Genomic DNA, 12,986 nt, shown 5'->3' with positions numbered 1-12,986 from the left:
ATTATTATGATATTCAATTTGGAAAGACAACTTAGTCTGGGACTCTGTGTATTGGGATGGAGATCTACATTCCATCTCCAGACCTCGTTACATTCAACACTAACAGCCTGCTTATGACTGGCCCAGAGCACAATCTTCTTTCCTCCTTCACTGCAAAGTAAATGGCCTTGTGTATTTAAATAGCCAGCCCTCCTGGGCAAGGACTACCTCTTCTGTGTACATAAAGGCCTGTGACAAGGCACTCATTTTATTAGGGCACCTAAGTGCTCTTGCAATAAGAATTTCTAAAACTGGACCCCACCAAGGGTACCTTCCTGGCCCTCCAATAAGCACAAAGAGCTTTGGCTTGGCACCAAGAAACTTATTGGGCTCATATGCTAGAACCACCATGCCCCTTGTCCATTTTGTGTTTACAGCTCACCTCATCAGCATCATTATGCTGAGCCTTTCTTGCCCAAACCCTGTTTTTTCAGGCATTCAAAGCCAGAGCCTGTGTTATTGCACTGAATGATCCCTCCCCACCCCTGATCCTAATTCTCTGCATTACCTTGTTGAGCCCTTCCATGACCACATATGGGAGGTGTTCGTGCAACATCGCCGGTGAGATGATCACTTCATTAAATGCCTTATTGTCACCCCAGATAGCAAAGTAAGTGGGATCCTCTTGCTCACAGCAACTGGAAGAGGAGTTGGGATACAGAGGGGAAACCAGGGAGCAGGGTATGAAAGAGCAGGCCAGTATTTTGGCATGCAAAAGAAAGAAACAGCAGGTTGCAGAGACAGAAAAAGCAACAGGAGGAGAAACAGAAGATATTAAAGTACACATACTACTGCTATTGCTCCCAAACTTTGCACTAGCCAACAGTGACACAACTATCTTCCTATTCTGACAGCACAGACACAATCACTGTCATCATAAGACAGTGCAGGGTGGGATCACTTCCTTCAGAGATGGATTCCTGTCTTGGGAAGCCTTTTCCAAAAGAAAATTTTCACCCCCACCCATAGGCTGGCTTCGCAGCTCTGCGCATACTCACCAGCACTGCTCTGCAGGGTGATTGTGCACCACATGGATGATGCGGCCAGGTGGGTAGAGTGGTGTGCTTGCAGACAGGGCAATAGTCAGATCACTGGGATGGGTCCAGAGGCGATTACTCGTTACTGAATTTTCTTCCGTCTCTTCAGGGAGCTCTGACTTGGGTATGCACTTCGTAGCACCCACAATGATTCGCCACTATTCAACACAAGAGAAAGGAAAGAGAATATTGAAAAGAGAAAAACATCAAAGAAAAGCAGAGTCATCTCAAAGGCACTATTGGGAGATTTAAACTGAATACCTAATACCAGAAAAGAGAAAAACAGGTCTTGTGCCTTGATTGCTTAAATAATAGACCGAGAGACGGAGATAACCCTGCCCAGAAAAGTTGTTTCTTCCTTTCCCAGTTTTAACCTTAGAAGTGGCAACATCTCATCCTTCCTTTTTTTGGAGGTTTTTGTGGAGTTAAGGATCTAGAGCAAGCACCAACTTATCTACCAATTGGTAACTTAGTATCTTTCAGGATAAACAAAGATGGAATCTGAATTTAATATACAAAAATAAGCAAAAGATTATGCAACATAAACAGACAAAAATTCTGTTTAGGCCTTTCTTTATGCACTAAAAGAAATCCTAAAACCCCCAAAATTCACCAAAAACCCCATAAACCAAAACACAAAAACCATAGAATGCTAACAAGAAAAATAAACGTAAGCTCAGTTTTTTCCCTCTACAGGTCATATCTATAACATTTTACCCCTAAAAATCTTAGATGTCTTATGTTTTTTCCATCTCAGTGTAATGGTAAAGCAGCCTGGGGAGGAACAACTTTCCACATTTCCTATCTCCAAAATATTAACAGACCGCTTATCCTAGAACAGCACCACCCAGACAGCATGCAGCAGTGTCTGTAAGCAGACAACTGTTGTACTTTCTAGCCTGTTAGCATTTGTTACTGGCCAAGAAAAGCTACAGTTGGAACACAGACTTCAAAACAGGCTCAGATGAGAATATTTCCTGCTCAGTTATTTTATACCTGTGATGGTAAATTTACAGCACGTGAGCCAGAATCATCACACAGCCTGCAAACAGAGTGCAGCCCTTTGCCCTCACCTCTCTAGCTGCCTTCCAGCTCTTGCCATCACTCCTCTGGTTACCTAAATAGTAGTCACAGTGAACCTGAGGAGACCTGGAGGGCAGAAGTCTGCAGTATTGCTATGTGACACAAAGTTTACCATCACTGCTCAGAGACTCGCCTCCAGGTGTCTGTTAATTTTTACTCTTACCTTTGGTTTGTTACTTCTTTGAAGAACATCCAGAAGCTGCCGGCGAAATCCCTCCAGCTGAGAGAGACCAATTCTGGAAAAGAGGAAGATGTATTTACAACAGCTGGGCAGGGAACAGCAGGTGGGTAACAAGACAGTAGGGACACACAGCACAGAAGAACAAGAAACTATGCTACAAGAGATACTACAAGAATGCAACACCACCATAATGCAGATCATTTCAGAGGTGAGTTGTGGCATCACCCAGGACCGGTAACCAGGGTTAAGAGGCCACAGGAAACCATCGTGACAATAAACAAGTATGAAATGTAATAGCAGAGTCAGATCAGTGAACACAGGTATGAGAGAGGTCAATGAACAGATAAGGAGGGAGATGATGCAATCACAGAAACAAGTGAGCAAGAAACAAGTACAGAACGACACAGAACAGGTAAGTTAAAAGGGTGTCAGAGCTATATGACACCACTAAACAGATGAAAGAATGGACAAGATTTTGTCATACAGGTTACCAAGAGGCATACTCAATACCATGTAGTACTTTTCCTCCACTGAATTCTACAAGCCTTAAATGGTGACATTTCTGTCTGTACAATGTATCTGAGGTCATGCAACAGGGCAGAAGCAAAAGCAAAAACCAGGTTGTCTAGCTCCTAGTCCGATGCCCTGTTCAGCAGAACACGTCCCAGGAGATGATGAGAGGTGAGAAATGCCAAGACACAAGAAATGAGGGAGCTGGTTCAGAGATGTGAGATGATATGGAATAGGTATTCAGGGACAAACAGTACAATGAGATGACAGCACATCTAGTTCAGGGCAGAGTGTAAAGACGTCCAAAATAACACAGGCAACCAGGAAGATGGCATTGACATGTCAGATACCGCAATGAGTATAGTTACAGAGGCAGGTTATTCACCCTTTTCTTTCATACAGGCAGCTGAGAGACAGGGAGGCATATGCCTATGAAAAGGTGTGTGAAACACCAATATAGGTGTCCAGGTAAAAGATGCAGAAATACAGGTAACTAGGAAGACAAGTAAAAAGCATACAAGGACAGGTAAATGAGGAAACTGGAGACAGATATGATCTAGGTGTTTCTGATAGGAAACAGGTAACTTTGGTATAGAAACAGCAGAAACTCATCAAGAAATTCAGACACTTCTCAACTTGCCTGGGCACTAGATCTTTGCCAAGCACGACTGCAGTCACAAACTCTTTTGAATACTCCATGGCATCCTCACTGGAAGAGAAACAGGACCAAGAAGAAGCAAACAGTGTTTCACTAGCAGCAAACTGCACTTCATTCCCAATTTGCCCCTGGTGCCAGAGAGGTTACCAAACAGCAAACCAGGGTCATAAAAACCACAAAGCTGCTCAAGGCTTTTGGGACTTGCACCGTGATAAAGAAAAGCCTAATATTCACATCCCATGCCCCAAGCAATATTACTCTGCATATGGCTCTGAATATACTTGGAAAAGGAAGTACTTTAACTCAATGCCTCATAGTCATTTTCCAATAGTTTGGGAATGGCCAGGACAGCAGAAAGGAAGAAGATATTCCATGCTCCTGAGACTACTTTACAAAGACACTTTAGAACTAAGATGGCCACTTTCTGCAGCAACCTGACTACCAAGAGGGAATTAAGGCTTCTACTCTATGAGCTGGTTCTGCAGTCAGCTACCTTCCTAGAGATCTTCTGAACCAGTTACCAAAGGCAAAGGCTGCATCATTACATTGACCTAGAGACAGTCCTGGGGGTGACACACAGTGTAACAGAAGTGTGGCAGTCAGAGGCACTCTGAAACAGTTGAAGTAACACAGCACGGCTTGGCCCAAGCTATCACGGGATCTCAGGAGAGGAAGCTCTGAGCAGAAAGCTATAAAACTCTCATGAAACATTCTACAGAGCAACTCCTCTATAGTTGCAGAAGACCAGGGATTACTATGATAACAAGGCATGCCAATATCCAGATTCATTAGTAGGATGGTTTAAAACCCTTGGCTGCTCATGGAACATGATGCAGTAACTATCACAAGAAGCTTCTGATAATCCACAGCTGCTTTCAAGTGCCCCCATGATGTCTGTCACAACTAGAAAAACCTTTATCCCACTTCACAGCAATCAAGTGGGATGTTTTTGTTTGGCTGCCATGTAAGTAACATGACCAGCAGGTCTGTTCCCATTTACAGTGGGAAGAATTCACCATACCTCTCTTCAGAGATCTGAGGCAGCTACCCTAGATTCTCCCTATAGCCGAGAGAGAGAGAAACAGGCACCCAAGAAACCCAGTCCCTCTGACCTATTTTAGGCGCCCACTTTAGAATGACAGAAATCACACCCCAGAAGTGCCAATTTCTTTGTCAGCTGCAAAAGGAGTCCAAACAACTAGATCAACTGATGCAGACATCTATGTTCAGTCAAGTATCTCCCTTATTGTACATCTATTCACAGCAGATGGGGAAAGGACACACTGGCACTGCGCAGAGAGAGAATAAGGAAATTGCACCCCATCCACTCGGCCTGCATTTTCCACTAGTCAGGGTGAAGTTAGAGCTATAGCCACAGACAACTAACTCATAAACCAGAATATTTGGGAGAGTGGCCACTTGCTATCATAACCTAAATTCCAAACTATAACACAGAGCAAAGGCTGCCAACAACCCTCATCTCCTATAGACTGGCTTTTCATTTTTCTGCATGCTTCTCAGGGCAGAGACTTGTCTTTTACTGCTCCTCAAAGCATCACAAACAGGATCTGATCCAGCTACAACTACACAACCCCTCTCTCTCACCGGTCCTCCTGCCCCAACACCTACCTCAGCAGCCCACCTGGGGGAGAATAGGCAAAGCACTTCAGTGATGGGTACTGCGGACGCAAAAGGAAGGACAGGATGGCAGCTGTGCCAGCCCCTAGGGAATGACCAACCACAATCAGGCCATAGTGTTTTGTTCCTCTCCCCTGAAAACAAACAAAAAACCAAATAAGAAATTAAGGTCATACTGAAAGGCAAGTCCCCAACCCCCAAAATCTGCACCTTTCCCCAGCTGTCAGTCTTTCCCATACATGAGCACTCCAGACTCCAGCTAACCAGCTCCTCCACTAATGGGAACTAGTGAGGGTATGTTAGGTCTTGAAATGGAAGCAGAGTTCTGATTTACACTGTTTAGCCTAAGTCACAGTGGCAGTCCCAGCACTCTCCTGCCCTGCAATGTTGCCTGTTCTGAAGGGATGCTAGAATTCATTGTCTTCTGGCATTCTCTCCTATATCTCCATCAGTCAGTGTTTGACCTACTGGGTCTTCCTTAAAATAAAAAAGGTAGGAAGAAAAAGTGTACTGTACACAAGCTGTTTGAGTTATTTAGGATTTGATATGAGCCTTTTGCTCCTCCTCAAATCTGACAGCCTTCTGATAATATCTGAGTCCAGGCTCACACATCTAAGGTCTCCCTGGTTCTAAAAATTACTTGCTTTCATTAATTCCACCACTTGTGCAGGCTGAAAAACAGAAATCCTAACTAGCAGTTTGAACAATAGTTTTCTAAGTCTAGATGCTCTCAACAGCTGACCACTGCTCAAGTAATTCAGAGACAAAACTATTCTCTAACATTTTGTACTGTTCTTGTTATTCAGAGGCTAGAGTGCTAGGCATGGCTTAGAACCTAGAAGTTCACTAAGACAACATTTGAAAAGTTTCAGTCTTGTTTTTCTGCAGAGCTCTGCCAGTGCCCTGTAGGCTTTACACAGGGAAAGAATCCAGCATCCGACTCTCCATGGCCCTGGGTCACCACAGTGGTGGTTATACTTGGACTTCTGCATAAGATGAGAGAACACATAGAACATAAGACCAGGCCACAAGAATGAAAGATCTTTGTTTCATTTTCCTTCTCGAGACCATCTCTAAGCCACCACCATGCCTGTTACAGTCAGTGAGGTGAATGCTGGGGGAGCTTTGAGACTTTATACACCTCACTTGTTACACTTTATCCCTGAATACCTGTTGCTGGCAACTGTCAGAAACAATGTACTGGGATAAATGAACCTTTGGTAGGACCTGGGATGGCATTTATGTTTTGACCATAGCACTTTTTCAGATATTCTTCAGAGTTCAACCTCAGGCAGTAATTAATTTTCTACACACAAGCCAGTTGCTCCATCTCATATTAATCAAGCTCTCTCCATCCTTGTGGGTCAGGTCCAGCTAGTTACACTATTTTGCATCAATTAGAAGTTGGACCCACCCCACAAAGCCAGCTTCAAACAGAACAGAATATGATACTTATTACCACACACAGGAGAAAACCAAAGTATAGAGCTTCGAACATCACCGTATCCTTACCAGTCAGGTAGCAATTGAGCTCTATAGGACATCAGGAAAAATTCCTCATGAGTAACAGCTCACTTAAGACCAATTTTCACTTTCTGGGCAGAGAGGAATAAAGCACCATATAAAGAAGTCAGATGCCTATGTATCTCTCCCTACATCTACCAAACATCACAAGGCAGACACTTCAGTGTTGACTGGTATGACACTCAAGTTTCAGGAAACCACTGAGGCTTTTATCCTTCTTTTCCTTCTCACTTGAGCTATTGCTAATTTACCCATGGGCACTGCTCAGACCAAGGCACTCTTTGGGCATGAGAAAAGGACAGCTGCCTGACAGCAGGGAATCAGGCAGTTCAGAAGTTCCCTCCCAGAGGGGGACTGACTGTGCTATTACCAACATATAAACTAAGGTAAGCTGCTTCGTAACATCTCTCTTGGGTTCTCTGATAGCACGCTCTCACAAGAAATGTGCACACACAGGCAGTCAGCATGGCAGCCCATTGCCGTCTCCAAAGAGAATCTCCATAGAGATGGGATTTTAGTTCCTGTTGATTTGTTTTTAATGTTCCCTGTCCTACGTTGTCACCAAATGGGACTTCCTGCCTTAGCTTTGCCTGAGGAAAAAAAATAATCAGGACCTCTGCAGTATTGGTGGTTTCAAAATAAAAAAGCCTTGGGGGAATAAATAACTAGTTGCCTGTCTGGCAATCCAGAGGGATAGGAATTGAAGGAAGATTTAAGAAATTAGTACAGTAGATTCAGGGACATGGAGGTTTTCCTAAAACCAGTGTTTTAGGGAAATCTCATCTTTCGTATAGCCTGCAAGGATAAAAGAAAACTAATACTCACTAAGTCTCGTCCAAAAGCTTGAGAAAGCACCATTTCTTGCTCCAATTTCTTCTTGATGTACTCAGCAGATAGCACCATTCCCTGAGGGAAACATGAAGACAGAACAGCATGTAAACAGTTGCATATCAGCCCTGATCTAAACATCTAGCAGACACCATACTGCCCCGAACACTGCGTATGCTCTAGAGGAGTGCCACACAGCACGTGTCAGGGTTGAGGAAGAATACTGACTCCACTCCACATTTAGCAATAGACTTCATTAGGCACATGTTTTGGCTCACTGATCACCAAAGCCACAAACCGTTTGGAAGTAATGACAGTTCTTAAATTAAGATAATACTCAAAGGCCCTATTCCCGGGCTCATGGTACAAATCTAGGAAAAAAACCCCAAACAACCAACACAAAACAACCCACTTCTTAAAGACAAAGTCGTGTATCTGGTAGCTCGGCAGACACTGGGACCTGCAGTAGAACAAAGAAATAACCTTTGATTTTCTGCTTGTCAGTGCCTTAAATGCAGAACTGTGCTCTTACATTTAAATCTGTGAATGAAAGCATGAACTAGCCTAAGAAGTTCATAGGGAAAAATAATACAAACACCAAGACACTACGGGAGGGGAAAAGTGGCAGCACTATCTGTATAGGAAGACTTATTGATGACTGGAAAAGGCAGCAACTATTAAGGGGATTCAGCTATCAATGGACATTAATCATGTATGTGACATAATTAAAGATTTTTATTCACTAGAAGTTAAGAACTGCTGGAAGATGGGAAACAAGCTGATAGTCTGGTTCTAAACAGTTATCCTCTCTGCTGATGGCTGCATCTGAAGTTTCTCCCTCTGTGTAATAATTACAAATGCAGTTGACCTGTTATAAACAAGCAACTAGAATTTGGTCTGTTGCATAAATTCTTGGTTATGCCTTTACTACAGTTTAATTCAGTGGTAAGCAAGCCTGAACTACAAAGGCTGAAAAACAGTGATGTAGTCCAGGGTGAACATGGGTAAACAGAAATCATCTATTTCTAATTTGGTGATTACAGACCTCAAATAATTCACACTGCCTGGGTTAGTCAAAAACCAGGGAAGATCATCTCCTTTGCTATTTTCCATTACACCCCTATCTGAAAACAGTTTAAGTACAAAGTGAACATCATTGAGCACTATTTAATCTCAGAGACATAAAAGAATTCATGGCCCTCTCAAAAACCAAATGTGGAATTTTCAAAGTCCTCGATATCAAACACACCATCAAAACCAATTTGACTACTGAAGAGAAAGAGCAGAACACAGGTGATTCTGCTGAGCCTGTAAATGGGACATCTGTAATGCTACCATCATTATCAAAAAGCAGATGCCATGATATTTCATGCCTGTGTTCAGATCTCAGCAGCTAGCCAGCTTCCACTGCATTCAGAAGAGTCTCCATTTCCAACTCTAATGAGAAGTGAACAGCACACTACTTATATAAATTTCTAACATGAATTTAGGATTCTATTTTTGAAAAGTATGACCTAAATCCATGGTGATATTACTAATGGGCTGTTAGCCTTATAGCTATATTTTTGATAATTAAAGTACATTCTAATATAGACAGTGATTTTAATATTATGGAATAAGATTTATCACTGCAAAGCTACATTTAGACTTTCCATTAAAATGGACACTGTTTCATAAGTTTCAAAGGAATAAAACTATCTTTCAAACCTCACATGTAAATAACCAAACAGATTGGAGATCTAGGGAAAGCAAAATGGAAATATTCTGTATTGCTTTACAGTTTGAAGGCACGAAACTGCTCTGTGATATTTGAATTGTGTGTGAAAACCCAGAGGGAGTCTATTTGGTAGAGAAAAGAGCTTGAAAGTTACTGCTATTACTGACTGTTCTATCAAACTGGTGAGAGGTGTTACCATGGCTGAGCTTTCAGGGCTTGCTTCTAGCAGCTACTTCTTGTCATCCTGGTTGGCTCAACACCAGGAAACAAACCTCCATAACATCATCATTTTAGTAGTTTTGTTCTATACAAGTTCAACAGAATTAAGTATGGATTCATGCCCTTGACTTATGATTATTTTAAAATTAATTTTGTTATAAAATCAGTGGATTTTATTTCAAAAATAGTGAAGCTAGATTTATTTTTTGCAGTTAATCTCCCCTCCAAATGGTGACAATCCCCTTTTTTTTTTTTGGCATGCTAACCCATAAACCTTAGTTATAGCTATGTTTTTTTGATCCGAAATAGCTCAGAGACCTAATACATATTTTAACTGTGGCATTCGCAGCAACCCAAGCAAACAAGCACTTTCAGCTGTAGTACCGGTGGAGTGATAAGAAGGCTCATATAAACATCAAGAGTTTTAATTCGTAGGATGTCTGATCGACACCGCGTGAAGCACAGTGACAGGCGGGCTCCACAGGTGGAGATAACAGGCCATGCCAGCCTGCTGGGCGTGCGGGACGAAATCAGCAAGAAAAACAACAGAAATCAAACAACTTACAGGAAGCTCCCGAATGGCCAAGTACTTTTCTCCAAGTTAAATGTGTTAGCAAAACACTTCATTTATTTTTGTATTAAAGTTGACTTCTGTACATTAAAAATGCAATAAGACAGACATTTTTAAATTCTATTACCTCCATTAGCTTCCCTCAGGAATCAACAGTACATTATTGTCTGGAGATTAATATTGATAATAATTTAAGATAAAGCTATATTTCTGTACTAACAATAATCAAAAAAGAAATAACACAAACGCCAAATAAAAACTCAGTACAGAACAAAGGGTATGATCTGATAATGTTTCATCTAAGTCACTGGCATATGAATATTTTCCACATAAAGATTAAAAGAAAAGCCAACTTCTGCGAGGATCTACTACTAGCTTCTCTGCACATTAAAAATAGAACAAATTCCCCTTGCTTCCCTTCTGTTTCCTTTTACCTTCCTTTCTTTGTACAAACTGTTTATCACACAGATTGTGAAAAGTCACTTTGAGCTAAATGAATTAGTACAAAACCAAGTGACATTGTCATTGACAGTAAACATAACGCTTCAGAAGCATTAAATAGTAAAGATTCACATAGCTAAATATCAGTTATGTGACAAAATACTACCTCATTTATCTATGTTTCCATAACATGTCCTATGTAATCACCAGGTTGATTAATTTTCTCATTTTTGGGGAAACAAAGGAAATACCCTTAGCCAAATAGGAGGTACACAACACTGTTTTCAAAAAGACCCACTCCAGGAGACTTGGAGACCACAGAGAGTCCAAACAACACTTTCTTAGGTAAGCACTTCTTTATCAGATCCATATCCAGCTAAGCATTTGAGTATGCAGTTATCTATCAGCTACTAATGCTCTACTTCCTAAAGCAGAGCATCAAAGCACAGAAAAGAGGTTTGGCATTCAGGCTGGACATCATGAATGAAGCAGGAGCTCCCAAGCTCTTGGCTCCTTAGGAATTAGGAGCCGAGTGTCCTACCCTGAAGGGACACTGACCAGATGATCAGCAGCATCTTGTCTCCCTGAGTAGCAGCATTTCCAGCAGTTGCTACGTTCCTTCCAACACACACAACCTCCAGTTTGTATTTTTCTTTCCCAATCAGGCACTGCGTCTTGAGAGGCTGCCAAATTCTTGATAATCTTAAAACTCAGCACGTGTGTCATTACTTTGCTGGACTAGGGCAAGGGTCAGCTCTATAGTAAATTGATTTAGTCAGCCCAGTCCTGATCACTAACACAGACACATAGCATCAGTCTAATTACACAGATGCAAGTCCTGCCAGTATCCTTTTATGAGGTTCAACGCGTATCCTACTGCAACAGAATTTTAAACACATGCTCAGGGTTTGATTGCAAATTCTGAAAAGGTCATTGGAAGAAAAAGTAATTTGAATTACTCCAATAATTTTGTTCTAGGTCTCCACAGATGCCTTTTACAGTTTGGTTTTTACTAATTGTATGGGTTTTTTAATTACAGACATAGCGATTTTAACTGTTACACTAAGGATTTTCTTTTAACATCTCAAAGCCATTTCATTGCAATTATGTTACATCCTTCTTAAAAGCACCCCAAGCAATTAAGACCACTTTTTTTTGGTGTATAATTAAAAAGTCAAAACATTAGAAGTGGTGGGTTTTTTGTTTAGGGTTTGTTTTGTTTTCTTTTACACACCTTGTGTCCCAGCCATGTTCCATGGTGACCCTCAACTGGAAGGCGCTCTGCATCCCCTGTTAGGTCAGTCAGGGCATCCTGGAAGAAAAGAAGTTACCATGTTTCAGGTAAGTCAAACACCAAGTGTGAGTCAGGAAGGTCTCAGATCCTCCTGAAAGTTTGCCAGGGTGGCCAAGGGTATGTAAGGCCACTGCACAGTGTGCTTACTTTTGGAGACAGAGTTCCTCGGATACTAATGACCACCTTCTTCTTATCATGGTCCACTGCCACATAGAAAGGTGTTTCATAAACCTGGAAAAGATCCACTACTGTAACAATTAGGTGAGACATTCCTGTTTAATTATTCTCCTGCTCAGGGAAAAAGAGGCAGAGCAGCGTGACAGGTTATGCCTTATAGGTAAGCACTCCTCTGAATGATCTGATTTTTGGCAGTAGCAAATATTTCTGTCCACGTGGCAGAATTTCTTGACGGAGAGATAGGATGGGACGCTCTAGTGTCAGAAAAAGGCTTAAGTTTCCTTCTTTGTACCACTACACCTGGAAGCACGTAAATCCCATTAGAAAGGGCCTTAGAAGCATACCCCAAATATGAAGGGGGTTGCAGATTCTGCTTACTGCATCATGGCAGGATGTGTAAACAATGTCCACCGAGGTCATGTTCTCATCCAAGAAGTGGCGCCGGATGGCAATGGCATTGCAGCCACAGCAATTATCCTCTTCAATGGTGACACTAGGTGCATAGCGGGGACGCGAAGGACAGAGACAGCAACATCTGCAGAAAAAAAAATAGCTTTGAGGAAAAGAGGAACATGGAAGAGACTGGCTTTAGCGTGGAATGCCTGGAGATAAGGGAAAGACAGACCCTGCGTGCCACACTGGCCTCATCTCAACAGCAGTGATTTCCTTCACTTGTAGGAGCTCTTGCACAAAACAGCACAGAACTCATGTTTCAGCACCAAAAAGGGGCACTGGGATCAGATGTAGTTTTCCTTCTAAGCACCAGAGAGAGCTACAGTGCAACCAGTCCCCAAGGAATCAATGGATGGTGGGGCTGGGATCTCTTCTGAAGGGATACTATGCTTCATAGCACAGTCCTACATTGCTTCAACACACAAAGCAGCTAGCATTTATTGAGATCTAGATCTATTTATAACAAAAAATAAAACAGGTCTAGAAGCATCCCAGAACAAAAACAGAAGCACAGATTTTTTTTTTCCTTCTTTCCCTTAAGAGACACTTCACAAATAAAAATACTCAAAAGGAAGTATATTCCTCCTAAGAGGTTCAGCACAGAAGTTGCCTGCAT

General features: G+C 41.9%; 1 protein-coding gene across 13 annotated transcripts in view; it reads right to left on the bottom strand.

Moving 5' to 3' along the window:
* DAGLA (diacylglycerol lipase alpha) overlaps positions 1 to 12,986 on the bottom strand; it is a 76,105-nt gene that overhangs the window by 15,863 nt on the left and 47,256 nt on the right. For all 13 annotated transcript variants that reach the window (XM_052811959.1, XM_052811954.1, XM_052811951.1 and 10 more), the window contains 9 exons: positions 12,296 to 12,452; positions 11,888 to 11,971; positions 11,681 to 11,758; positions 7,496 to 7,576; positions 5,138 to 5,280; positions 3,491 to 3,559; positions 2,323 to 2,395; positions 1,038 to 1,234; positions 548 to 677 (listed from right to left, as the gene is read on the bottom strand). In XM_052811959.1, the coding sequence (XP_052667919.1) occupies positions 548 to 677; positions 1,038 to 1,234; positions 2,323 to 2,395; positions 3,491 to 3,559; positions 5,138 to 5,280; positions 7,496 to 7,576; positions 11,681 to 11,758; positions 11,888 to 11,971; positions 12,296 to 12,452 (1,012 nt within the window). The remainder of the gene's footprint in view (positions 1 to 547; positions 678 to 1,037; positions 1,235 to 2,322; positions 2,396 to 3,490; positions 3,560 to 5,137; positions 5,281 to 7,495; positions 7,577 to 11,680; positions 11,759 to 11,887; positions 11,972 to 12,295; positions 12,453 to 12,986) is intronic.

The sequence above is a fragment of the Harpia harpyja genome, chromosome 16 (genome assembly GCF_026419915.1).
Source record: "Harpia harpyja isolate bHarHar1 chromosome 16, bHarHar1 primary haplotype, whole genome shotgun sequence".
Classification (NCBI taxonomy): domain Eukaryota; kingdom Metazoa; phylum Chordata; class Aves; order Accipitriformes; family Accipitridae; genus Harpia; species Harpia harpyja.
The sequence above is the reverse complement of the archived record's forward strand: the minus strand, read 5'-3'. Positions and strand labels throughout refer to the sequence as shown.